Genomic DNA, 25,252 nt, shown 5'->3' with positions numbered 1-25,252 from the left:
GGGGCGCATATCCAGATCAGTGAGCGTCTGGTCTAATTTTCTCCGGTTTTGGTTGGTTAAAACAGAGTAGGCTATATCCTCGATATTAGCCGATCCATCTAAAATAGGATTTAGTAATCTACTGTCAACGCAGCATCCTCAGAATAATGATAGGAGATAGGCCTACCTGGTGTTATATATCTTTATCAGACAGGAATTGTTTAGAAGAGTAGGCGACTATTTGTTAAATAGCTGTAACATGGTGCTGCCTTCAAGATGAAACATATGGAATTTATATTTGAGGAGAAAAGGTGTGTGGGGAAACGCTCTGCCAAAGGACGATGATTTGCATTTGATGCAGCCACCTCGACTCCATAGGCTACGTGTAGGCCATGTGATTCTGCTTGCTTTGCATCTCGGAAAATTGCGTTCATTGGTTACCATTGGCTGCTGGCATCGTTGAATTTAAGCTAAAAGGGCAGGTGTATAATCAATGTTTATTTCTTTAATTTGCATTTTGAAAATCGCATATTACTTCCGCGTGGGTAAAACGTGTTGTTTATTCACGATTGCGGACGTGCCTTCGCGTTCCTGGGGTTTCTGCAACATTTTGACAATGTTAGTGGTTGTGGAGCAAAACATTGGGCTACTGCAGACTAAATGTAAGCGCGAAAATCTACAGATGTCTTGATTTTCTTTTTACATTAATGTCAATCCCCATTTCGAGAAATTGACGTTCATTTTTCAACGAGGTTTTAAAGCAATACAAAACATGAATAGAACACAAATAAAGGAATAGGCGAACACACCCTGTATTTTGGGTTATGTTCATGTTCTGGAAGATGAAGTGTTACTGGATTCATTAGAATGACTGAATATCTGACAGACATTTATTGTGTAATGTAGAGATGTAGCCCAATCATATTGAAGTAGAAAGTAATGGTTTAAAAACCCTTTTTAAAGCCACTGTACATAATCCATAAGGTCAAATGCAATGGAAACTCTAAGACTGATTGATCACGCAATAGGTGTCCTGTTGGTTATAGGCTATTCCTATTTGTTTTCCAAAGCCTCTAAATATTAAAATAATCTAAAAGTAATTCAAAGTAATCAGATTATGTTACTGAGTTTGAGTAATCAAAAAGTTACGTTACTGATTACAAGTGTGGACAGGTAACTTGTAACTGTAACAAACAACATTTAACCTACCCAACCTAATCTTTCCACACTAACTGGAACGGACCACTGGATGGTCTAACTAGCTCTTACGCCCTTGATCATTTCCACCCACTGGAATGGGCCACTGTAAGGTCTAACTAGCAAATACACCCTTGATTATTTACACTCCATTGGCAATTAAGACACTTGTGCAAATAGAGGAGGCACGCGTGAATGGAGCACCAAGATGTGGAAAGTTAAAAGGATGGCTTAATTTGGGATTTCGCAAACAAACAGTGCTGTGTGACACTGAGCTAATGCAGTGTTTTGTTAGTTAATGTCATTAGCACGTGAGAGGAAATTCTATAGAGCTGACATTCTTCCACGGTCCCAACCTCTGGTTTGAGTAACCCACTGACATGTTCCCATCAGATGTGTGCAGCCCCTTCTAACATGATGATAGACAGAATGATACGGATTGGCTCCATGTCTGGATCAGAGTTCAGTCCATGCGGCTCAGTACTGTAATTCCTTACATCTGCTGTGCAGTGGGACGGAAGTCACAGCCCCACCAGCCAGCTGTCTGCTAGGTGGAACCCCACAGAACCATAGGTGGAACAGGGCCTTTGATCTCTAACTCAGACTGGATTCTGTCTGTCCTTCTCTCCGCTGTCTTTCTCTGTTTTTCTCTCCTTTCATGTCTAGGGCATTAAGTGCTGTGTAACCTAGTAGTTTATGCTGGCTTACTGCTGTACTGAGACCTGTGTTCAGTGGGTCACCTGCACTAGCGAACAGTGTTTGGTAATGATTTGGGGTCATGTAAAGAGTAGTGAACATGTTGGAACAATAATCCCCACTACAATAGTAAAACAAAGAACATTTGAGACATTTTGCCAGTACCATTTCAACGTAATTCTTCTTAGAAAAACAGCTACATTTATGACTATGGTTATGGTTGGGTTTGGGTCATGTTAAATTTACGGTTTGGGCTAATAGGATTTTGAGTCTGAGTAATGTTTCGAGGCCCCACAAGGATGGCAAATGGTGTGTGTGTGTGTTGACACAGCAGGACCAGTAGCCGTGGTGACGGGGCACGGGCGGGACTGTCTCTGTGCGTGTTTATGTGTACACACACTCCTGGCCCTCTGGAGCGTAAAGGGGCTTGTGAGGGAAGTATGTGACTGTTATGTGCTCCCAGGGCCCTGCTAACAGCCTGGGAGCCGAGGCCTGTAAGTGGAGTGGACAGTACCGTGGGCTGTGAGTGGAGTGGACAGTACTGAGGGCTGTGAGTGGAGTGGACAGTACCGTGGGCTGTTAGTGGAGTGGACAGTACCATGGGCTGTGAGTGGAGTGGACAGTACTGAGGGCTGTGAGTGGAGTGGACAGTACCGTGGGCTGTGAGGGGAGTGGACAGTATCGAGGCCTGTGAGTGGAGTGGACAGTACCGAGGGCTGTGAGTGGAGTGGACAGTACCGTGGGCTGTGAGTGGAGTGGACAGTACCGGGGGCTGTGAGTGGAGTGGACAGTACCGTGGGCTGTGAGTGGAGTGGACAGTACCGAGGGCTGTGAGTGGAGTGGACAGTACCGTGGGCTGTGAGTGGAGTGGACAGTACCGAGGCCTGTGAGTGGAGTGGACAGTACCCGGGGCTGTGAGTGGAGTGGACAGTACCTGAGGCCTGTGAGTGGAGTGGACAGTACCGAGGGCTGTGAGTGGAGTGGACAGTACCGAGGGCTGTGAGTGGAGTGGACAGTACCGGGGGCTGTGAGTGGAGTGGACAGTACCGAGGGCTGTGAGTGGAGTGGACAGTACCGAGGGCTGTGAGTGGAGTGGACAGTACCGGGGGCTGTGAGTGGAGTGGACAGTACCGAGGCCTGTGAGTGGAGTGGACAGTACCCGGGGCTGTGAGTGGAGTGGACAGTACCGAGGGCTGTGAGTGGAGTGGACAGTACCGAGGGCTGTGAGTGGAGTGGACAGTACCGTGGTCTGTGAGTGGAGTGGACAGTACCGAGGGCTGTGTGATTCGCCGGACATCCACTTTGCTAATGTAAAATGCTCTTTTGAGCAAATGGTCATTTGAGGGTCATTTTGCAACGTCCTTGTTCAGCCTGGTTCTCTGTGGCCATCGTGGTGCCTCTCGTAGACGTCAATGATAATCAAAACCAAGATCCTGTCTGTACCTCAGTGTTTGGCAGTGAGATTAACATGCTGTCTGTCTTGCTGTCTGCCTGTCTGTCTGGTGTGCGGTTTTTAGGGAGACATCCAGCAGCTGTTGATTGTCGAGGACCCGCGTGCTGCGTCTGACTACTGCCTGAACTACATCCCTGACTGTGACTCTCCTCTGCCATATAACAGCCAGGCCCAGGATCCTGAGCAGGTCAGTCATCCAGCCACCAGGGGGAGACACCCACTGAAATACACACTGAAACATACACTGGACTTACATGTGCACTCCTCCTTCAACTGTTTTCTTTATCAGCAATTCGTACTCATTTGATCCGTAAGTGTTTCTTTCTCTCCTCAGAAAAGCAATAGGTATTTCCGTCCGTAGTCGGTAAACAGAGAGAGAGTAGATGCTAACATACCATAAGCAACTGCACAACCTCTGTAATACTGCACAGACAGAGATCGCATTCTGCATTTTCGTTAAATCCCAGATGTTCTCTCGCCATTATTTGATTATAGGAAAGAGAGAATATATTTTGTCTTGTAGAAACCACAGCGCTCCCCCCTACCAGTTCCTATTCTCTACATTTTGGCTCAGTCTGGACTCAAGATTTCTTGCTCAGGCTTAATGCAGGTCCTGACTACATAGGAGTACTCTGGCTGATGGAGACTCTCAGAAGTCCCTTGTTTCTCAGCCAACAGATAAACCGATGAACAAGCAGCATGCAGATGAGTAGAGTGCTGTGAGTCGGGGACCTGCCAAGCCTCTGTAATCCAGCCCAGGCCATGCACTCTACCACATGATTTATCACCTCCTGGTCTTCCCAGCCAAGGGACCTGAAAGACACTACTTATGAAGTTAAAGACACAGAGGCCAGGCCAGAGCAGAATGAGCCAGTCAGCAACAGAAAAGGCTCCTCTCCCATACCTTGTCAGTGTGCCAGTAGAAGAAGAGCTTTGCATCCTTCCTGGGCTCTCAGGTGTTGCTCTGGCAGAGGCTAGTGTGCTGAACCTCAGCAGGCTGAACACACAGCCACTAGGGGGACCAGTACATCTCAGGATACATCCCCAGCTTCTAACCCTCTTAACTGGGAGGGCCGCCATGTGCGAGAAGAGCAACCTGTGGAAGATGAATTATATTATGACGTGTTTATGTTGGAGGAAAGGGTTCTGAAGAAAGGTTTGAAATGTTGGACTCGCGCGGTCCTTCAGGGTCTGTGAGAACACTGCGTTCTGCCTGTAGCCTCCTACACACGTGTATCCGCTGTGGCCGCTTCTGTCGGTTGTGTCTGTGGCCGGGTGTGTCGTTTATTCAATCCCTGACCGGCTAATGGAGTCTAAATTCATCACTCTACTGAGCCACTTTCTATGAACCCACACTGAGCCTTTATACAAGCCATCTATGTCCTCATCTATGTCCTCATCTATGTCCTCATCTATGTCCTCATCTATGTCCTCATCGATGTCCTCATCGATGTCCTCATCAATGTCCTCATCTATGTCCTCCACTGACAGGCCGTGCCTCTAACAACGGTTTATCAGACAGAGGTTGTAATAACAGTCCATTTGTATGAATAATGACTTAAACGTTCTGACAAACTTATTGTCATAGTTGTTATCTTTGTAAATTGTGAATGATCGTTCTTAATTATTACTTCTAAGTTTTGTGGTTGTTCCACTTAGCTTCTCAAAATGCTTTAACTGGTAAGTTGTTCTGGAGAAGAGAGTTGGCTAAATGACTAAAATAGAACAACGTTATCATGCCAATAGGGTTATAGATACGCTGACGCTTGACCCCTGACCTTATGAGCACGTATGTCTTCTCTGTTGATCGGTCTGGGATAAACAGTGTAACGGGCTAGATGCAGGGAATGGACACAGTATCAGTGTTCTGAGTGCTGGAGGGGATTTATTAACTGAAAAGAGTATGAAATGAAAGCAAAACGGAAATGAAACAAAATCCCAGGGACAGGGACCAGAATCCCCCTCTATAGTATTTCACTAACTGCTGCTGCCCAGAGCTGCTTCACTAGGGGCCCTTTTATTTAGTTCAATGGCCTCATTTTGCAGCCCTGGGCCAGGTGGTTCTCCCTGGGGCGTTGGCCAGACGCAGATGTGGGAGGGGGTGAATTTACACCATAACACTGAGAAATAAGCAGCAGTTGTCAGTGTCTGTGTAAACACGACGTTCCTGTGCAGCCTCCACCTGGGTGTGTGTGTGTGTGTGTGTGTGAGAGAGAGTTATCTGGACGAATGGGCCGTGAGCTGTTTCTGATGTGTTTCTAGAGCCTTTCTCCTGTCATGTTTCTGATGTGTTTCTAGAGCCTTTCTCCTGTCATGTTTCTGATGTGTTTCTAGAGCTTTTCTCCTGTCATGTTTCTGATGTGTTTCTTCAGCATTTCTTCTGTCATGTTTCTGATGTGTTTCTTCAGCATTTCTTCTGTCATGTTTCAGGTATTTGACTTATTTGACTTGTTGTTTCCCTCCTCCCTCGACCCCCTTTCCCCTCTTTAATAAAAGACTCCCCACCTTAAGCCTGACCTTACCGTGCTGAGAGATGACCCCATGATACCAGGTGAAAAGCCAAAGGAGCCAAAGAAACGCTCCAAAAAACAGAGGAAAGGCAAGAAGGACAGAAAGAACAGGGACCAGAAGGGGCGGGGCAAAAAGGAGTCCAGGAAGAAGAGAAAAGAAGGAGAGGGGGGTCCTGAGGAGGAGGGCTTCATCAGGGTGTCCACAATATTGCCGGAATACACCTCCCTAGAGCCCTACTATACCCCTGAAGTGTTTACTCCTGAAGCTGCCATGACAACCCAGGCCCCTGACCAGACTACAATCGTCCCCACACATCAGCCTGAATCTGACCTTGAGGACCCCTCCGTGGTGCCCAGTGAACTGCCTGAGTCTAAGGTCACTGAGGAGGTAGACTGAACAGTTAGGATGTAGAACACCTTTACCATCTCATCCTTGACAAAGCACTGACCCACTCTCTCCTGACGCCTCACCTAAAGCTTGTGTCGGCCTGCTCCTCGCCTCACTACCTCTGCGCCTCCCTCCACTAACCTAACTAGCACAGCATTGAGCCCCCCCCCCCCCCCCCCGCATCTTCTCTCCCAGGATTCCCGGTAGAATGCAGAGAAGGCACCTAACTAGATCTAGATTAAGTAGAGTGTGCACACAATCTAGAATCTGTTGTGTTCTGCTAGTTTGATAACACACATATAGACAACTGTCGCAATAGCTGTTGTTTATGGGTTGTGACATGGAGTGTATTCATGTTCTGTGTTGTGTAGTGCTTGTAGTTTTACATACATACCTAGGTAAGTGGTATGTATGAAGATGTTGTTTGTTGTAGTGACAGTTTCTGCTGAGGGTTTGTCTTTATACAAACTTTTCATTTTAAAGCTGTACATGTATCTAATGAGGTATACCCCCTGGTTTGTAGTCTGGGTTCAGTCTTTCAAAGTTAAGTATGTGGAGAAATTGAATCTCCATTATAGAAATCTCTGAAGTTGATCGTTTTTCACTTTTGCTAATTTGCCAAATATGTTACTTTTAATTCCCACCCTGTAATGGCTCTCACAGTCTGTCTGAAATATTGAATCACCAGACTATGAATAACACCACGCTGAGTCTTGCTTTATGTAGTGTATATAACCTGTCTGTGCCCTTAACCAACCCCTGTGCGCCTAACAAGCCTAGTAACTGTTATGCTGACTTGGAATGCGTAACATGGAGGAACTTGGCAAACTCCGTTTATTGGCCAGACAGACCATAGTTGCCCATTGTCTCCATGGCTTCTGTTACCATGGCTCTGACCGTAAACTCTCTGGCCGTGTGCAGGAGGAGTGGCCACTGAAAACGCCACAGACCGAAGAGTACCATGAAAACGTCCACGGCGACTTGTACGATGACCTCGCCGTTTCCACGGTAACAGTGGCACCCAATATCACAGAGTACGAGGTCAGTGGCATTGGGATTTGATATACTGTGTGGCTTCTGTGGAGGTGTTGTAATGCATGCATTATCTATGTGTCTATGGGATCATGCAATTTACCGTCATACTGAATGGACTTGCAGACTATTGATTACGGGGACATGAGGAATGAGACAGAGAGACAAGAGTATGAAGAGTATGAGTTATATGAGGATGGATACGGCTTTGCAGAGAGAGAGGGGGCTGATAGCTGGAATGGAGAGGTAGGCCTCATCAATCATCCAGTAATACTGCAGTCTCTTGCACATGCCCTACAACTAAAATACACATAGTAGACTATCAATCAAACTACCTGTCTGTTCATATGTCTGTTTCTCATCAATCATATAGCATTTCTGTTCAAATGTCTGTCTGCGTCTGCCTGTCTGTGTGTATCTGCCCGTCTCTCTGTATCTGGCTGCATGTATCTATCTGTCTGTCGCTCTGTATCTGCCTGTCTTTCTGTCTGTCTGTATGTATCTGCCTCTCTGTGTGTATCTGTCTGTCTGTTGGTCTGTGTCTGCCTGTCTGTATGTACCTGCCTGTCTATCTGTCTGTATGTACCTGCCTGTCTATCTGCCTGTCTGTATCTGCCTGTCTGTCTTTCTGTATGTATATATGTAAGTATGTATGTATATGCCTGTTGTTCTGTATGTGCCTGTCTGTCTGTCTCTACATGTCTGTATGTTTATCTGCCTGTCTTATCTGCACCTCAGGCCAATGCTAGAGCACTAAAAGGAGAGAAGGGAGAGCCAGCCATCATTGAACCGGTGAGTTTGACTATTCAATCAGACCACTGCTCATAGTCACTGCTCAAGTCAATATTATGCAAACCAAATGTGTCTTATGGTGAGGACTGCTCAAGTCAGTCTTCTGTTCATGGAAACGTTCAGACCATATAGACAATATGGAGTTTTTACTGTATATCTCCAGGTCTAAACTGTGGCATGTATCTCTGCTATGTACTGCATGTGTGTCTCACGGTCCTGGGTCTGTTCTCTTGATCAGGGTACACTGGTGGAGGGGCCAGTTGGGCCCCCGGGCCCGGAGGTAAGACCCCTGTGCTCAAACATCACTGTACAGTAAAAAAACACCGGCCCATAGTGACACTGGGGACCAATGCTGACAGGTTTCTTCATTCTCCAGGGTCTTCCAGGCATACCAGGACTAGTGGGTCCTACAGGACTCAGCGGAGAGCCCGGTGATTTGGTACGTATCCTTGCCAGTCGCGTATTGACTGGGCCGGTTGTGGACTGTCCTGAGAGACTGTACGACCACATTTTGACCATCCCCCAAGCCAGGTCCATGGATCTACAGGGACTGTGCATTGGGTTTGACCACAGATTGTTCACAACCTTACAGGGAGGGGTCTACTGGGATGCTTTGACCTTACTCTCTTGACCACAACCTCACTGGGCTTAAGAGACAAATGGACTGATGGTGACTCATGTGTGGGCTTGACCTCATTCACTTGGTTGAGAGTGTGACTGAGTACGAGTGCGAAGGCGAGGGAGAGAGTGTGTGTGTGTTTGTGTGTTCTCTCCCTGAAGACAGCTCCCCTCCTACAGACTCAAACCAACAGATGCTCAGTTGTCTCCAGCGATCTGAAGGATTTTTAATGATGTTGTTGTGTGAGGAAAAAACATGGAGGTTTTCTATGGCAGTTTCACCTCAAACACACAACACGTGCCAGATCATCAAACGAGCAATCTCATCATTCAGATAGATATTCAACAGATATTAAACAAATTAAACCAAGAGCATGTCACGATCCTGCCTGTCTACTGGATCAAGTCCTAATTGGTTTGTACAGAACATTCGTTCTGTCAGTGTGACGCCACAACGATACGTCACACTGTTGAACCAGACCTGCTGTTTGGCTGTTTGGAATTAGTTTATACCTCTAATGCTTTATGAAGGGCTCGTGGGTACATTAGGGTTTTGTTTGTGGCTTCGAGCGGAACCTCAGGGGTTGTATTTCCCCCGCTCTGTAGGCAAGTGAATTGTTCTAAACCTCAGGGTGATTGACATGCCCTGTGGAAATGGAGCGTAGTTTGTTTTTACAGAGAAGGGATCACTGACAGCCTTGTGTTGGCCCCTTTATACACACTCATACACTCCTGATTGAACCCCTCTTCTTCTGCCTCTTTCTTTTTCTCTCCCTATTTCTTCTATCTCATTCTCCATTTCTCTTTCTCAATCCCTCTCTCCCCCTTGTCATCTCTCTCTCTTTCTCTCTCATAGGGTCCTCCAGGACGTCCTGGTTTATCTGGGGTCGATGGTATACCTGGTCCTCCAGGAACCATGCTAATGTTACCAGTAAGAACAAAACTGTCCTCATTAAAACCTCAGCTAAAACACACTTGTGTGTTCACTCACCATTGACTATAAGCTGACGCCCTGTGGTGGCGCAGTAACAGCTCTGTGCCACTAGGTGGGGCTGTGACGTGCAATGTTGTGTTAGGTCAAGTGGAATGTAAAGTGTGCCTTCAGTGAATCGTCAGTGGAGTCCTGTACTGGGTGTGTCTTGTGTGTCCTGTAGTTCCACCACGGCGGTGACTCTATGAAGGGGCCCGTGGTGTCGGCCCAGGAGGCTCAGGCCCAGGCCATCCTACAGCAGACCAAGGTAAGGTCCGCAGCACACTATTACTGGACCCCGTTAGGCTATGGTTCCCCTGGCCCCTCACTCGTTGCTGTCGCTCTAATTGTCACAGATGTCGTTGAAGGGACCTCCCGGTCCACTGGGTCTCACAGGGCGACCCGGCCCACTGGTAAGATACCAACCTCCTCTTCTGTCTTAACCCGGCAAAAGGCCTTCTGTCTGCATCAGGGTTCCCCACGGTCACGTGGCTCAGAGTTACCTTTCCACGCGTTTACAATGGCGAGCAGTTGGATCATCATATTGTTTTTCATCAAAGTCAGAGTGTCAAACAATTTTTCAACAAATAGTCGGATCACCAGATATCTGTTCTGTGGTTGGACTGTCATTTCTCTCTGTGTTTAGGGTCTCCCTGGTCCATCCGGACTCAAAGGTGATGCTGGAGAAGACGGCCCATCGGTAAAAGGATGTTCTACTTTGACTTGCTGCCGCAGGGCAGTCACGGTCTATATTGATTTTGTTGTATCACACTGCTCTCTCTCTCTTTGTCTCTGTCGTCGTCCCCCACCATCCGTCTAATGTGTCTCAGGGACCTCGTGGTGCTCCAGGCCCTCCAGGACTCAGCGGGAAGTTAGGAAAGAGGGTGAGACTCAAACATATTGTCACCATCCATCCAAAAACCAGACATAGGACTGTAGCCATAGAGATATTCTCTACTGTTGGTGAGCTCTTTGATAACTTACAAATGTACTGGGAACACATTCTGATTTTTTTTCATCAACAACCCAAAAGCCATTAGGGTTAACTGTTTTGCTCGGAGACAGAACAATAATTCTCCCCTTGCTGACTCTGGGATTTGACCTAACCACTACTGTTTTAACTTCCAGGGAATCTGAACCAACAAACCTCCCTCCCTCTCATCATACTTACATTTGGATTCTTCATTGAAAGCAGTGGCTGTAGCAATATAAGTGTGCTTTAAGTGTTAGAATGTCCTATATTCCCGGGGCGGAGGGCTGTTAAAGCCTGCGTGTCTCTGATTTCACAGGGCCGGGCCGGAACGGATGGAGGTCGCGGAGCGCCAGGGGAGACGGGGGGAAAAGTAAGCTCCCTAAAATCACATTCCATGAAAGTGCACTGGGTGGCAATCAAAGTGAATTGTGTTAACGGCAGAACCCTCCAGGAGATACCCCCAGTTTGTATGTGTGGTGGACTGTCGGTGCATTGTGGATGGTTTGTTGTGGTACGAATGAACCTGGACTATTGATGTCTACTAGTTTATCTGACTCTATTCTAAATCATTGTGTGTTTTTGTGCAAGTAACAGAGTCATGATTGAAAAATGGCTCAGGGATTATCAGAGGAAGTCTTCATTTCCACTTTCTAAATGAGCCGAGAGCTATCAGAGGATCTGAGGACTAAGCGTATTACCCATATTGACCAGGCCAGTGATAAATAGTTTACAGCTGCAGTAAGGGATTGTTGAGGAAATAAAGCACCCTAGATAGTGTCTCTGACAGAACACCACTGTCTTATCTCTCAGAACGGTGTTTCAGCACAGAACAAGACCCAACAGCCAATACTCTGGCCTCCAAGTTCCCCACACACACACACACACACACACACACTCACGCCAACCTAGACCAAGTAAAACGCACAGATACACCTATTTCCAGTCCCAGACAAAACTAGGAATAGACTGCCTGATGGGCAAGGCATCTCCATTATGTGTGTGTGTGTGTGTGCATGCGTGCGTGCGCTTGTGTGTTCTGGTTTGTTGTAACTATGTCTCAATCATGGGGGGTTTTGTTTTCAGGGTGATAGAGGCTTTGACGGACTGCCAGGTCTCCCCGGAAACAAGGGCCACAGAGTGAGTTTGGAGGAGCGAACGACATCGACTGTGTCTGACTCTAACTGCATGTTTGACTGGCCACTGAAAGCCCTCTAATTATTATGATGTGTTTAATGGCATCACACACTTAGTGTATAGTCTTACCTGACACATTACATCAAATATACTCCCGTAGGGGGACAGAGGGAAACCTGGACCACACGGACCTGTTGGAGAGACAGGAGAAAAGGTAAGTACAAGCGCTTGTTATTATACTACAGGACTCAGTTGACTGACCACACCCAACATTCCAATCAACAATGGCCAACGTCCCCTTCAACAATGACCATACCCAGAACCCCCATCAACAATGACCGTACCCAGAACCCCCATCAACAATGACCATACCCAGAACCCCCATCAACAATGACCATACCCAGAACCCCCATCAACAATGACCATACCCAGAACCCCCATCAACAATGACCATACCCAGAACCCCCATCAACAATGACCGTACCCAGAACCCCCATCAACAATGACCATACCCAGAACCCCCATCAACAATGCCCATACACAGAACCCCCATCAACAATGATCATACCCAGAACCCCCATCAACAATGCCCTTACCCAGAACCCCCTTCAACAATGACCATACCAGAACCCCCTTCAACAATGACCATACCCAGAACCCCCTTCAACATTGACTATACCCAGAACACCCATCAGCAATGGCCGTACCCAGAACCCCCTTCCACAATGACCATACCCAGAACCCCCTTCAACATTTACCATACCCAGAACCCCCTTCCACAATGACCATACCCAGAACCCCCTTCAACATTGACCATACCCAGAGCCACCTTCAACATTTACCATACCCAGAACCCCCTTCAACATTGACCATACCCAGAGCCACCTTCAACATTTACCATACCCAGAACCCCCTTCCACAATGACCATACCCAGAACCCCTTTCAACATTGACCATACCCAGAACCCCCTTCAACATTTACCATACCCAGAACCCCCTTCCACAATGACCATACCCAGAACCCCCTTCAACAGTGACCATGCCCAGAACCCCCTTCAACAAAGCCCAGAACACATGAACCCCACTGCTAGTCATATAATTAAAATTCCATGTCTATGTGTTCAACAAGTTGAAACCAGAGGCAAATAGTACAGTTCAGTATTAAATACCTACATAATTGAAATTGCTTGAGGACAGTACAACAGATTTATCTCCTTGTCGGCTTGGCGATTCAAACCCCTTTTGTTTCCTGGGCCAATGCTCTCACCACTAGGCCATCTGTAGATACAGTTGAAATAGAAAAAGATTGAATTTGGAAACCCCGTCTTTCATTCCGCCGCGTTAACGACGTGAAAGGGTGCCTTATGTACGTAGCGTCTGAGTATGTCAGTGTGTTCAACACCTGTGCCTTGATGAAGGACAGAGGACCAACTGATGACTCTGTCCCTTGGTGTGTTTCAGGGTTTAGATGGACCCGTAGGGCCCAGTGGACAGCCGGGTGAACCTGTGAGTAGCCACGTCCAGACGCAGCGTCCGTACACACTGAACACACACATTTCTTCCCCATCCGCACTTGTATCTGGGCCATGCGTGCAGGCTGATGGGGCTATGACTCTTCATCCCAGCAGGTGAGCTGAGGATCTGTGAGGCTCTGCCTTTAAATGGATCCGCCAGCCGGCCAGAGAAACTGAGTGCTATTTGCCATGTAGGGAAGGGTGTTTTCAGCTACAAAGACTAAAGGAAACAGAAGCCGTTGAGGGTTGGGGGGCCAGGTAGATAAATGTGAGATAGAAATTCAGTGGGTGGTGAATGAGATAAGAGACAGGGGGGGAGAGACAGAGGAGATGAAATCCTGGCCTGAATGATTATATTTCCATATCAATCACTTCCCGGGAGATCACAGATGTGGCTTTGGAACAGGTGGCTTGGCCGACGTACAAAGAGGAAGACTGACAACAACACACGCTCTCCTCACTTCGCTTCATCTCCTTACACACACCCACACACACACACACACACACACACACATGCACGTACACATTTGCACAAATGCGCGCAGGTTCCATAACTTGCTCCTGCTCAGACAGACAGACGTGCACACGTATGCGTACATACACACATCACAAGGTCGAACGCACTTTGAATGTCCCTCAGAAAAAGCCCAGACGCATGCATGAATAGACTGTTGATGTGGGTGTCTGTGGGTGTCTGTGCTGTGTTCGTCTGCAGGGACCCAGAGGACTTGTTGGACCCAGAGGGCCCCCCGGACCGCCGGGACAACCAGTAAGACACCTTAGCACTGTCCCAGTGGACGCTGTCCACTCTCCTATGCAATCTGACATTTGTAGGCAACATCGCATTGGAGTTTCATCTGATTATGTCTGTTTCTCTGGGCAGGGTATTACAGGTGTTGATGGAGTTCAAGGTTCAAAGGGCAACCAGGTCAGTGTTTTAACTCAGCCAGGAATATTTAGTTTCCACGTCCTTAAAAATGACTACCAATAAATTGGTGACGTAATAGAAGCTTTCTTAAGATGGCCTTAAGACACCCAGTTAGACCTGTGGAATTAGATGTCAGTGCCAGTAAAATAGCATTGATTAATGATAACAGCACTAAAATTGCGTTGCATGGACCACAGTGGAATGGCTGACCCATGACCTTGATTAGGAGGAGGGTCTGTGACCATTAGACCAGGGCTTGGTGAACAGAATGTGTGTGTGACATTTGTTGTTGTTTTGTCTCAGGGACCCCCCGGAGAGACAGGACCCCATGGACAACAGGGAAATCCTGGTGTACAGGTGTGCCCCATAGCCCCATTATTCGCACAATCTACACAGTCTCAACAGCATCTCAATTCTTCTCCCTCACTCTCTGCTTTCTCTCTCAACAAACACACAGACACACACACACACACACACACACAAATCGTGATTTGCCAGTCATCTCTTGATGTTGCGTTACAGGGCCTGCCAGGTGCTCAGGGTCCCATCGGCCTGCCAGGAGAGAAGGTAAGGTCCCTGTCTCTCTTTTTCAAAAGGCTGACACATTGACCCCTGTGAGCTCCGCCCCCAAGGGAAGCTAATTGGATGGAACATCGCGAACCGCTATCAGCCAGTCATTGTTCCTATTCAGACTAGAGAGCAGAGAGGAAATGGGATATCCAGGGAACACACACACAATCTCATGGAATCAGTGCTGTCCTAATGTGTCACAAACTGTCACTAAAGAATGGGTGTTAAACACATTCCACTGAGGGCCTAGTGTCTGCTAGTTGTTGTTTTTTTTTTTCGACTGGTGTCCAATTAAGACCTAGACAACCAGATTAGAGGAGTTCCTAACTAGTGACCTTAATTCATCAAAAAAAGGTAGTAACGAAAACCTGCTCTAGGCCCTTTATGGAATTCAGGGGCAATATCTAGATGCAATAGCAGAAATAATATGGCGTTGGTTTTTATGTGATTTGAGTGAGCAGTCTCTGTCCCCCACAGGGTCCCCTTGGGAAAGGTGGCATGCAGGGACTCCCTGGTATCGATGGCCCCGCCGTAAGTTCATTCAGTCAATTCTAAACCAAGTAGCGCGCATTGCTGATCTGAGCAGGGCGCGCCACCTCTTTCCACCAGCAGGAGGAGAACGGAGGGCATTTGCCGAGCGCTCCACTGCAGCATTTCAATTAGAGCTATGAATGAAGGATTTGTTTACAACAGGGCTTAATGCAAAAATACGTCCACGGGTTTTACATGAGAGAGAATAGGTCTTATTTTTACTGTGTACCTGAGAATATTTTATTCTTCTACAGAGACAGCGTCAATGCTCCAAGTACCACTGTGTCTCTAGACACTGAACTGAATTCACTTTGCTTTGCATTTCTGAAAACCCAGAGACACTGGTGATAGTCTTACATATTGCCAGCAGGTATAAAGCTTTGTGTGCTTTGTGTGTGTTATTAGCATATATGAGCCTTTGTTTTGTTTTCATCTGTGTGTGCAGGGCCATCCAGGAAGGGAAGGGCCTCCAGGAGAGAAGGGGCTAACAGTGAGTTATAGCATAGACACCAAGACCTGACCTGACTGTGTTACAGTAGAGACACCAAGACCTGACCTGACTGTGTTAGAGTAGAGGCACCAAGACCTGACCTGACTGTGTTACAGTAGAGACACCAAGACCGGACCTGACTGTGTTACAGTAGAGACACTAAGACCTGACCTGACTGTGTTAGAGTAGAGACAGCAAGACCTGACCTGACTGTGTTACAGCAGAGACACCAAGACCTGACCTGACTGTGTTACAGTAGAGACACCAAGACCTGACCTGACTGTGTTACAGTAGAGACACCAAGACCTGACCTGACTGTGTTACAGTAGAGACACCAAGACCTGACCTGACTGTGTTACAATAGAGACACTAAGACCTGACTTGACTGTGTTAGAGTAGAGACACCAAGACCTGACCTGACTGTGTTAGAGTAGAGACACCAAGACCTGACCTGACTGTGTTACAGTAGAGACACTAAGACCTGACCTGACTGTGTTACAATAGAGACACTAAGACCTGACCTGACTGTGTTACAATAGAGACACTAAGACCTGACTTGACTGTGTTAGAGTAGAGACACCAAGACCTGACCTGACTGTGTTACAGTAGAGACACCAAGAGCTGACCTGACTGTGTTACAGTAGAGACACCAAGACCTGACCTGACTGTGTTACAGTAGAGACACCAAGACCTGACCTGACTGTGTTACAGCAGAGACACCAAGACCTGACCTGACTGTGTAACAGCAGAGACACCAAGAGCTGACCTGACTGTGTTACAGTATAGACACCAAGACCTGACCTGACTGTTTTACAGTATAGACACTAAGACCTGACCTGACTGTATTACAGTATAGACACTAAGACCTGACCTGACTGTGTTACAGTAGAGACACCAAGACCTGACCTGACTGTGTTACAGTAGAGACACCAAGACCTGACCTGACTGTGTTAGAGTATAGACACCAAGACCTGACCTGACTGTGTTACAGTATAGACACCAAGACCTGACCTGACTGTTTTACAGTATAGACACTAAGACCTGACCTGACTGTATTACAGTATAGACACTAAGACCTGACCTGACTGTTTTACAGTATAGACACTAAGACCTGACCTGACTGTATTACAGTATAGACACTAAGACCTGACCTGACTGTGTTACAGTAGAGACACCAAGACCTGACCTGACTGTGTTACAGTAGAGACACCAAGACCTGACTTGACTGTGTTAGAGTATAGACACCAAGACCTGACCTGACTGTGTTACAGTATAGACACCAAGACCTGACCTGACTGTTTTACAGTATAGACACTAAGACCTGACCTGACTGTATTACAGTATAGACACTAAGACCTGACCTGACTGTTTTACAGTATAGACACTAAGACCTGACCTGACTGTATTACAGTATAGACACTAAGACCTGACCTGACTGTGTTACAGTAGAGACACCAAGACCTGACCTGACTGTGTTAGAGTAGAGACACCAAGACCTGACCTGACTGTGTTAGAGTATAGACACCAAGACCTGACCTGACTGTGTTACAGTATAGACACCAAGACCTGACCTGACTGTTTTACAGTATAGACACTAAGACCTGACCTGACTGTATTACAGTATAGACACTAAGACCTGACCTGACTGTTTTACAGTATAGACACTAAGACCTGACCTGACTGTATTACAGTATAGACACTAAGACCTGACCTGACTGTGTTACAGTAGAGACACCAAGACCTGACCTGACTGTGTTACAGTATAGACACTAAGACCTGACCTGACTGTGTTAGAGCAGAGACACCAAGACCTGACCTGACTGTATTACAGTATAGACACTAAGACCTGACCTGACTGTGGTACAGTATAGAACTTGGCTTTGCTAAGACCTTGGCTTCTCTTTGTGCTATCATATTAACTCATTCTCATTATCCAGTCCAGTTTTGTCTACTCATCATTCTCATATCATCTCATGCGTTGTCGTTGTGCACTCCATTGCAATTCCATTAAGCCGGAATCCTATTCGTTCACATTAACTTACTGCCATCATCATCATCATCATCATCATCATCATCATTGTGAGCGTTCTCACCCTTATAATACATCATTGTATTTTAACAGTGTAATTCTTCAATCACGTGAATCCATTACATTTGTCATGGGGATCCTCGTCAGCCATTATAGTGCACTAATCCTCTATTTAAAAGCACCCATTGTCCTCGTGCTATTTCAGTGCATTAGCCCAACACAATTGCTCCGATGCATCTGTCGACTAGACAGATGAATCAAGTTGTTGTTTGGTCCTACAGGGTTTGCCAGGAGCCCAGGGGCCTGTGGGTTACCCAGGGACTCGTGGTGTTAAGGTAAGTCGGAAGCTTCTCATGTATCTCAGTGGAAGCCTCTTCAAAGGTGCGGGGAGCGAGACAGTTCTTGTCCCAGACATTGCAACCTCTGCAAGTGTGTATCCGTCTACCTGTGACCGACATGCCGTTGTTCCCGGGAGTGTGGGATTGACAGTCGACCGGGTCAGGGAGGGCAGGCGTATTCCCGAGGGGAGATCCTATGACATTTAATATGAGTTTGATGGACAGTAGAAATTGCATGATGTTAGATGAGAGTGGAATGTGTTTTTAGAGGGTGGGGGGTGGGGGGTGATCAGATTATTGGGGTTGTAGGAGTGTTGGGAGTAGAAAGTGTTAAGGAGATAGAAGAGCTGGGAGTAGGAGTGTTAAGGAGATAGAAGGGCTGGGAGTAGGAGTGTTAAGGAGATAGAAGGGCTGGGAGTAGGAGTGTTAAGGAGATAGAAGGGCTGGGAGTAGGAGTGTTAAGGAGATAGAAGGGCTGGGAGTAGGAGTGTTAAGGAGATAGAAGGGCTGGGAGTAGGAGTGTTAAGGAGATAGAAGGGCTGGGAGTAGGAGTGTTAAGGAGATAGGAGGGCTGGGAGTAGGAGTGTTAAGGAGATAGAAGGGCTGGGAGTAGGAGTGTTAAGGAGATAGAAGGGCTGGGAGTAGGAGTGTTAAGGAGATAGAAGGGCTGGGAGTAGGAGTGTTAAGGAGATAGGAGGGCTGGGAGTAGGAGTGTTAAGGAGATAGGAGGGCTGGGAGTAGGTGTGTTAAGGAGATAGAAGGGCTGGGAGTAGGAGTGTTAAGGAGATAGGAGGGCTGGGAGTAGGTGTGTTAAGGAGATAGGATAGGGGGATAGATGCATTGAGGACATGAGATGAGAGTGTTCGGGGCAAAGGACTGTTGGGGATAGGGGTGTTAAGAATATAGTAGTGTTGGGGAATAGGAGTGTTGAGAGGTACAATTGTTGAGGTGTGGGGAAAATAGGTGTGCGCGCGCGGGTGTTTGTGTGTGTGTACGAGTAAGCAGGTCTATGTGCCATACACGCTTGCAAGTGTACGAATATAATCTATGCAATCTATGGATTTGAGTTTGTGTTCGGCGTGTATAGCTTGTGGCGTTGCATCATGGCTGGCCCTGCCTACGCACTCGCACTCACACCAGTGACAGTGTTCCACTGCTAGGTCGCCGTGGTTACCCATATGTTGACCTTGGCTGCAGTTGTTAGTGTCAAATGAGTGTGAGGTCAATAGCTGGTCAATATTAGTGGAATGCCGGGTCAAGAGCAAATCAATAGTCATTCATTAGTCATTCTCTGTGGTTGAATCATGGCGTTTCTTACCGTAGTTATAACAACACGTAGAATTACAGCATGATTTAATGGCAGCTTACTGTTGATAGTAAGCAACTCTTTTAATTGACTCCTAACACACAAATAACTGTATTCCTGTATGATGTTGAATGGGGATTATCAGTGATGTTGAGGCCTTTGGTTCTGTTTGGATCGTCTTCTCAGGGAGCTGATGGAGTGAGAGGTCTGAAGGGGAGTAAAGGAGAAAAGGTGAGAACATAGTCATTTTTTAGTGGTTACTCTCCTATAAAACTAGGAGAATTATGATTACTCACAGTCACAGTAGCAGTTGTGTCGCTGTCAGATGCTGTGAAAGCATCGTATTTCTAGTTAAATATGACATCCCCCATAGAGACGTAATGGAACCGACATCTGCCAGATCTCAGTACTGTGATTAATGAATCATAGAAAAACTGCCATTAGAATTCTGTGTCTCCTGCTCTTATTCACATCACAGGGTGAAGATGGGTTCCCCGGGTTCAAAGGTGACATGGGCCTCAAGGGAGACAGGGTAAGAATGTCTACCTATGACAGACTAACACGCTTTGGACCAGAGCTGTCTGTCACTGTGAACCAATGAGGTCATCTTTTAGATTGAGACAACAATAGGATCTCAGACCTTCTCTGCTCCTTTCTCTTTATTAACCCCTTACTTCTCCCTCCATACACTCTATCCCTTCCCCTCACCTGTCCCTCTATATATACACTCTATCCCTTCCCCTCACCTGTCCCTCTATATATACACTCTATCCCTTCACCTCATCTGTCCCTCTATATATACACTCTATCCCTTCCCCTCATCTGTCCCTCTATATATACACTCTATCCCTTCCCCTCACCTGTCCCTCTATGTATACACTCTATCCCTTCACCTCATCTGTCCCTCTATATATACACTCTATCCCTTCCCCTCATCTGTCCCTCTATATATACACTCTATCCCTTCACCTCATCTGTCCCTCTATATATACACTCTATCCCTTCACCTCATCTGTCCCTCTATATATACACTCTATCCCTTCCCCTCATCTGTCCCTCTATATATACACTCTATCCCTTCCCCTCATCTGTCCCTCTATATATATACTATATCCCTTCCCCTCATCTGTCCCTCTATATATACACTCTATCCTTTCACCTCATCTGTCCCTCTGTATATACACTCTATCCCTTCCCCTCATCCCTCTCTCCCTCTCTTTCTCTCATGGGCTTCCTCCACTCTCCATAAAACTCCAACATACAACACCCATACATCTCCCGCTCTATTTCTCTCTCTCTTTCCTTCTTTCCCTATTTATCTCCCCCTCTTTTCTTTCTTCCTCTGTTTGCTGTGTGTTTGTGTTAAGGGTGATAACGGGGTCACAGGGGGTCGTGGAGAGGATGGGCCCGAGGGCCCTAAAGGCCAATCTGGACCCCTGGGAGAGGCTGGAGCTGCTGGCATAGCTGGAGAGAAGGTACAGGAACATTATTTCACTAGTTAACCATTTTCTGTCGATGTAATATGTATGAGTTCTTGGAATTATGCAGAGGTATTGATATATTCATGTTCAGTGTGTCGACTGCAGTACATGTTAAGGTAGGTAGCTACATACAGCCGCAGGACAATACAGCCGCAGAGATGACATTTGAAAATAACAATCATTTCATACCCTGATTAAAATCAGACACGATCACAGTGGCTGAACAGATTTACCATATTAAACATTTTGGGGGAATTCCGGGTGATTTATTTTTGGTTGAAAAATAATGTTTCTTTTTAAACAATATAACTATCAAGAATATATAAACAGCTCTGTAAATCTTTTTATCAGCATCTCTACATGTATGGCAGCCATTCTATTCCAGTCTCGGTTAAATTCCAACACAGGCACACCTCATTTTACTTAATAAGGTACTGATTAGGTGATTACCTGAACCAAATCTTATTTAAAGAAGTATAAAAAACACTGATGTGGTCATCACTATCCTCTTGCAATAGAACCAGCTGGATGGCAAAAACAGTGCAAGTAGTACCTCAAAGGTAATTTGTATTAAAAAATAACTATTCAGCATGACAAAAGAGTTGAAAAGAAAAGCTTTGAGTGAGGAAAAGATTGGTTCAATTCTGGCTTTACTGGCAGAGGGATTCAGTGAGCGTCAGGTTGCTTCCATCCTGAAAGTTTCAAAGACGGCGGTTCATAAGAACAAGGTCAAGCAACAGACATTGGGGACAATCAATCAATCAAATGTATTTAAAGAGCCCTTTTTACATCAGCAGATGTCACAAAGTGCTTTTACAAAACACCTGGCCTTAGATCCCAAGGAGCAAACAACATTAGTGTTGAATTTCAGTGGCTAGGAAAAACTCCCTAAGAATGCCAAAATTTAAGAAGAAACCTAGAGAGGACCCAGGCTCAGAGGGGTGACCAGTCCTTTTCTGGTTGTGCCAGGTGAACATATTAAGATTACAATTGTAATAATTAATAAATGCATGTGGGCTGAGTCCAGAGTCTATTTAAACTTAGTCCAGGTCAGAAGCATGACCAGATGGACAAGGACAGGGACAACACGGGGAGGGGGGAGGTGTCAGCACAGTGGCAGCTGAAATCGTCAGGCCTCGTCTCGATCTGCAACACAACCAGGAGGACTCTGGACAGGGACAGCAACGGGTCTCCCAAGCCAGGTACTCCACAGATGTGGACCTCATGCCCTACCAAGTTCAAAACAGGAGGAGACTGGGAAAATTCTGAAAATGTATTCCTCATATCAACAAGGATTTATAGTGGAGAAGGACAACTTAGTGGAGAAGAAGAACTGACCCTACTCCCCCAGCACAATAATATAGCAGCGTAAGACCTTGGGACTGAGACGTGGGGGGTCCGGCGACACTTTGGCCCTATCTGGGGGACGCCCCATTGATGAAGGGCTTTTTTCAAAGCTAGAAAAAAGCCCTTCATCAATGAGAAGCAAAGAAGAGCCAGGCTGAAGTTTGCAAAAGTCCTTAAAGATTGGACCGTAGAGGAATGGAGTAAGGTCATCTTCTCTGACAAGTCAAATTTTCAGCTTTGCCCAACAGCTGGTCGTCTAATGGTTAGATGGAGACCTGGAGAGGCCTACAGGCCCCAGTGTCTCGCACCCACTGTGAAATTTGATGGTGGATCGGTGATGATCTGGGGATGCTTCAGCAAGGCTAAAATCGGGCAGATTTTATCTTTGTGAAGGACGCATGAATCAAGCCGAGTACAAGGTTATCCTGGAAGAACACCTGCTTCCTTCTGCTCTGACAATGTTCCGCAACTCAGAGAATTGGTTTTTCCAGCAGGACAATGCTCCATGCCACACAGCCAGGTCAATCAAAGTGTGGATGGAGGACCACAAGATCAAGACCCTGTCATGCCAGCCCAATCTCCAGACCTGAACCCCATTGAAATCCTCTGGAATTTGATCAAGAGGAAGATGGATGGTCACAAGCAATCAAACAAAGCCAAGCTACTGGAATCTTTGTGCCAGGAGTGGCATAAAGTCATCCAACAGCAATGTGACAGACTGGTGGAGAGCATGCCAAGATGCATCAAAGCTGTGATTAAAAATCTGTGTTATTCCACCAAATATTGATTTCTGAACTATTCCTAAGTTAAAACATTAGTATTTTGTTGTTGAAAAATGTATATGAATTTGTTTTCTTTGCATTATATGAGGTCTGAAAACAATGCATATTTTTTGGTTATTTAGACCAGTTGTTATTTTCTACAAATACATTTTTATTTGGAATTTGGGAGTAATATTGTCAGTAGTTTATAGAATAAAACAAAACTGTTCATTTTACTCAAACACATACCTATGAATAGTAAAACCAGAGAAACTGATAATTTTACAGTGGTCCCTTAATTTTTTACATTTATATTTCATCAAACCCTTGACAGAGTTGTAATGACCAGAGGGACTGTTTTTAGTGATATACTGTGCTAAATTTGTATTTTAAAATACCCATGCGCCATCTTTACACATGTGAGATATGATCAGTATCAGATCCCAGTGTGTTTTCAAAAAAAAAATGTCTATATTCAGAATGTGGGCCACATCAAGACAAAGGATGCATGTCAGAATCAGGTGTGAGATCACATTTTGTTTTTGTCTGGAGATGTATTTACATCTTGCATTAACATGTGTAATCACCACATCGTGATAATATTTCCCTGGTCCGTCCCTGTATGCAAAGTATTCCCACTTACCTTGGACGCTCCACTGCAACACAAGCTGTATAAGTCAACTGAAAAAGAACACATTCATAGTCAGCACTTGTATAATCCCATCATTATCACCTCCTTTTATCAGAGAAAGACTAAAATCATCTCATACCCCGCTGTCTTACGAATACATGTTCAGGGAGTGTCTTCCATACTTAAAGAAGTCCCAATACAAACAATCTGAGGGTTCAGATGTGAGAACAAAATGCAGTGAATGACTGGAATAAATACAAATGACACTTAACCCCTAATGTATTGTTGCCTAGAAACAGGATTCATTTGCAGGGTGGGCTACCAAGTGAATCTCTGAATGCCACCAAGGATTTATCCAAACTGAAATGATTTGATCTTCATGCATGGATTTTTACTTGGGTCTTTATATTCGTTTTTATTTCATTGTAATCTTGTAAGTCTTGTAATCTTCTAAATAACCTTTCACATCGCTGTCTTGTTGCATGAAACTTGTCTCCAGCTGCCATCCTTGTCTCCACTGGTTTAGAAATACTTTTCTTCTCAGCTGAAGTTCTTTGGTTTTTACATCATGATGATGCTAATAGTGAAATGATCACGCATGTCAACCAAATACCGTAGAAATGTGTCTCTGGTATTAGGATATGTTAATGGTTGGTGGTTTGCTCATGAGATGAGATGGTGCATTTCTACAGGTGTTGAGGTGCATACTGAAACTACTGTACTATAAGGGGTTGTAAATAATAAATAAAACGTGAAAGAGTGCAATGACGCTCGTTTGTTGACTGATATTGAGGAGTGAACTGAGGTAATGTAGAAATTTGCCTAAGAGGTACTTGTAGATGAGCTGGTCCCAGTGGTCAACACAGAGTTCAATGTGGGGCCGGCTGTATACAAGACAGCATCGTCTGCATAGAGCTGAATAAGAGAATCACCAGCAGCAAGTTCAACAGCAAGTAAATATGCAGTTTACAAAGAATAAGCTTGGCCCCAACCTGAGTGGGTCAAGAAGAGGCAGCTGAATGTCCCTTTTGTAATTCAGTAAAAATAAGAGAATTGGTCTGCAGTTTGAATACTTTACCAAGTCACTGTATACTTCAATGTCTCCATCCTCCACAGAGAAGTACTAGCCTGGTGGCATCAGCTCTAAATTCATCTCCATTGGGTTCCCATTCCAGGGATAACAGTCCTTGGCTAAAATGTCATGTTGAACTGCCGTTGAAGATGGAAACCGTTTTTTGGGTTAATATGTCTTCATAAAGATGGATAAAATTCTGACTGCACAGTGGCATCAGACTGCCGTGCCAGTAAAGGGAATTGGTTTCTGATTAAGGCCGTCTTGTTTCTGAGAAAGACGTAGATAGCCTATTATAGTCAAACATTTGTGACCTACATGGCTGATGTGATTTTCTTTTTAATGCAAAACTGTTGTGACATTGCACAAATGTTTTTCACCTTCTTTTTCAGGGTTTGTTTACACTTACAGGGTGTTTGTACAATAGGTGTCTTTGACTACCACTAGATGTGTGCAGGAAGATGTAATCACAATCAATGATGTGTCTTTTGGTTGTCTACACCTGTCAACAA

At 45.7% G+C, this 25,252-nt stretch overlaps 1 protein-coding gene across 5 annotated transcripts in view; it reads left to right on the top strand.

The window, feature by feature from the left end:
• Positions 1–25,252, top strand: part of col5a3a (collagen, type V, alpha 3a) — a 69,177-nt gene that overhangs the window by 21,463 nt on the left and 22,462 nt on the right. For 3 of the 5 annotated variants that reach the window (XM_029123295.2, XM_034295292.1, XM_029123296.2), the window contains exons 5-30: positions 3,390–3,512; positions 5,822–6,223; positions 7,145–7,264; positions 7,382–7,501; positions 7,994–8,047; positions 8,286–8,327; positions 8,424–8,486; positions 9,522–9,596; positions 9,820–9,903; positions 9,992–10,048; positions 10,282–10,335; positions 10,466–10,519; positions 10,925–10,978; positions 11,692–11,745; positions 11,903–11,956; positions 13,204–13,248; positions 13,972–14,025; positions 14,140–14,184; positions 14,488–14,541; positions 14,707–14,751; positions 15,232–15,285; positions 15,731–15,775; positions 18,086–18,139; positions 19,635–19,679; positions 19,927–19,980; positions 20,816–20,923. In XM_029123295.2, coding sequence (XP_028979128.2) covers positions 3,390–3,512; positions 5,822–6,223; positions 7,145–7,264; positions 7,382–7,501; positions 7,994–8,047; positions 8,286–8,327; positions 8,424–8,486; positions 9,522–9,596; positions 9,820–9,903; positions 9,992–10,048; positions 10,282–10,335; positions 10,466–10,519; positions 10,925–10,978; positions 11,692–11,745; positions 11,903–11,956; positions 13,204–13,248; positions 13,972–14,025; positions 14,140–14,184; positions 14,488–14,541; positions 14,707–14,751; positions 15,232–15,285; positions 15,731–15,775; positions 18,086–18,139; positions 19,635–19,679; positions 19,927–19,980; positions 20,816–20,923 — 2,013 coding nt within the window. The remainder of the gene's footprint in view (positions 1–3,389; positions 3,513–5,821; positions 6,224–7,144; positions 7,265–7,381; positions 7,502–7,993; positions 8,048–8,285; positions 8,328–8,423; positions 8,487–9,521; positions 9,597–9,819; positions 9,904–9,991; positions 10,049–10,281; positions 10,336–10,465; positions 10,520–10,924; positions 10,979–11,691; positions 11,746–11,902; positions 11,957–13,203; positions 13,249–13,971; positions 14,026–14,139; positions 14,185–14,487; positions 14,542–14,706; positions 14,752–15,231; positions 15,286–15,730; positions 15,776–18,085; positions 18,140–19,634; positions 19,680–19,926; positions 19,981–20,815; positions 20,924–25,252) is intronic. The other 2 variants (XM_034295291.1, XM_029123297.2) reach the window with 2 other exon arrangements.

Source organism: Esox lucius, chromosome 11 (assembly GCF_011004845.1).
Source record: "Esox lucius isolate fEsoLuc1 chromosome 11, fEsoLuc1.pri, whole genome shotgun sequence".
Lineage (NCBI taxonomy): Eukaryota > Metazoa > Chordata > Actinopteri > Esociformes > Esocidae > Esox > Esox lucius.
This window is presented reverse-complemented; position numbering and strand designations above follow the sequence as displayed.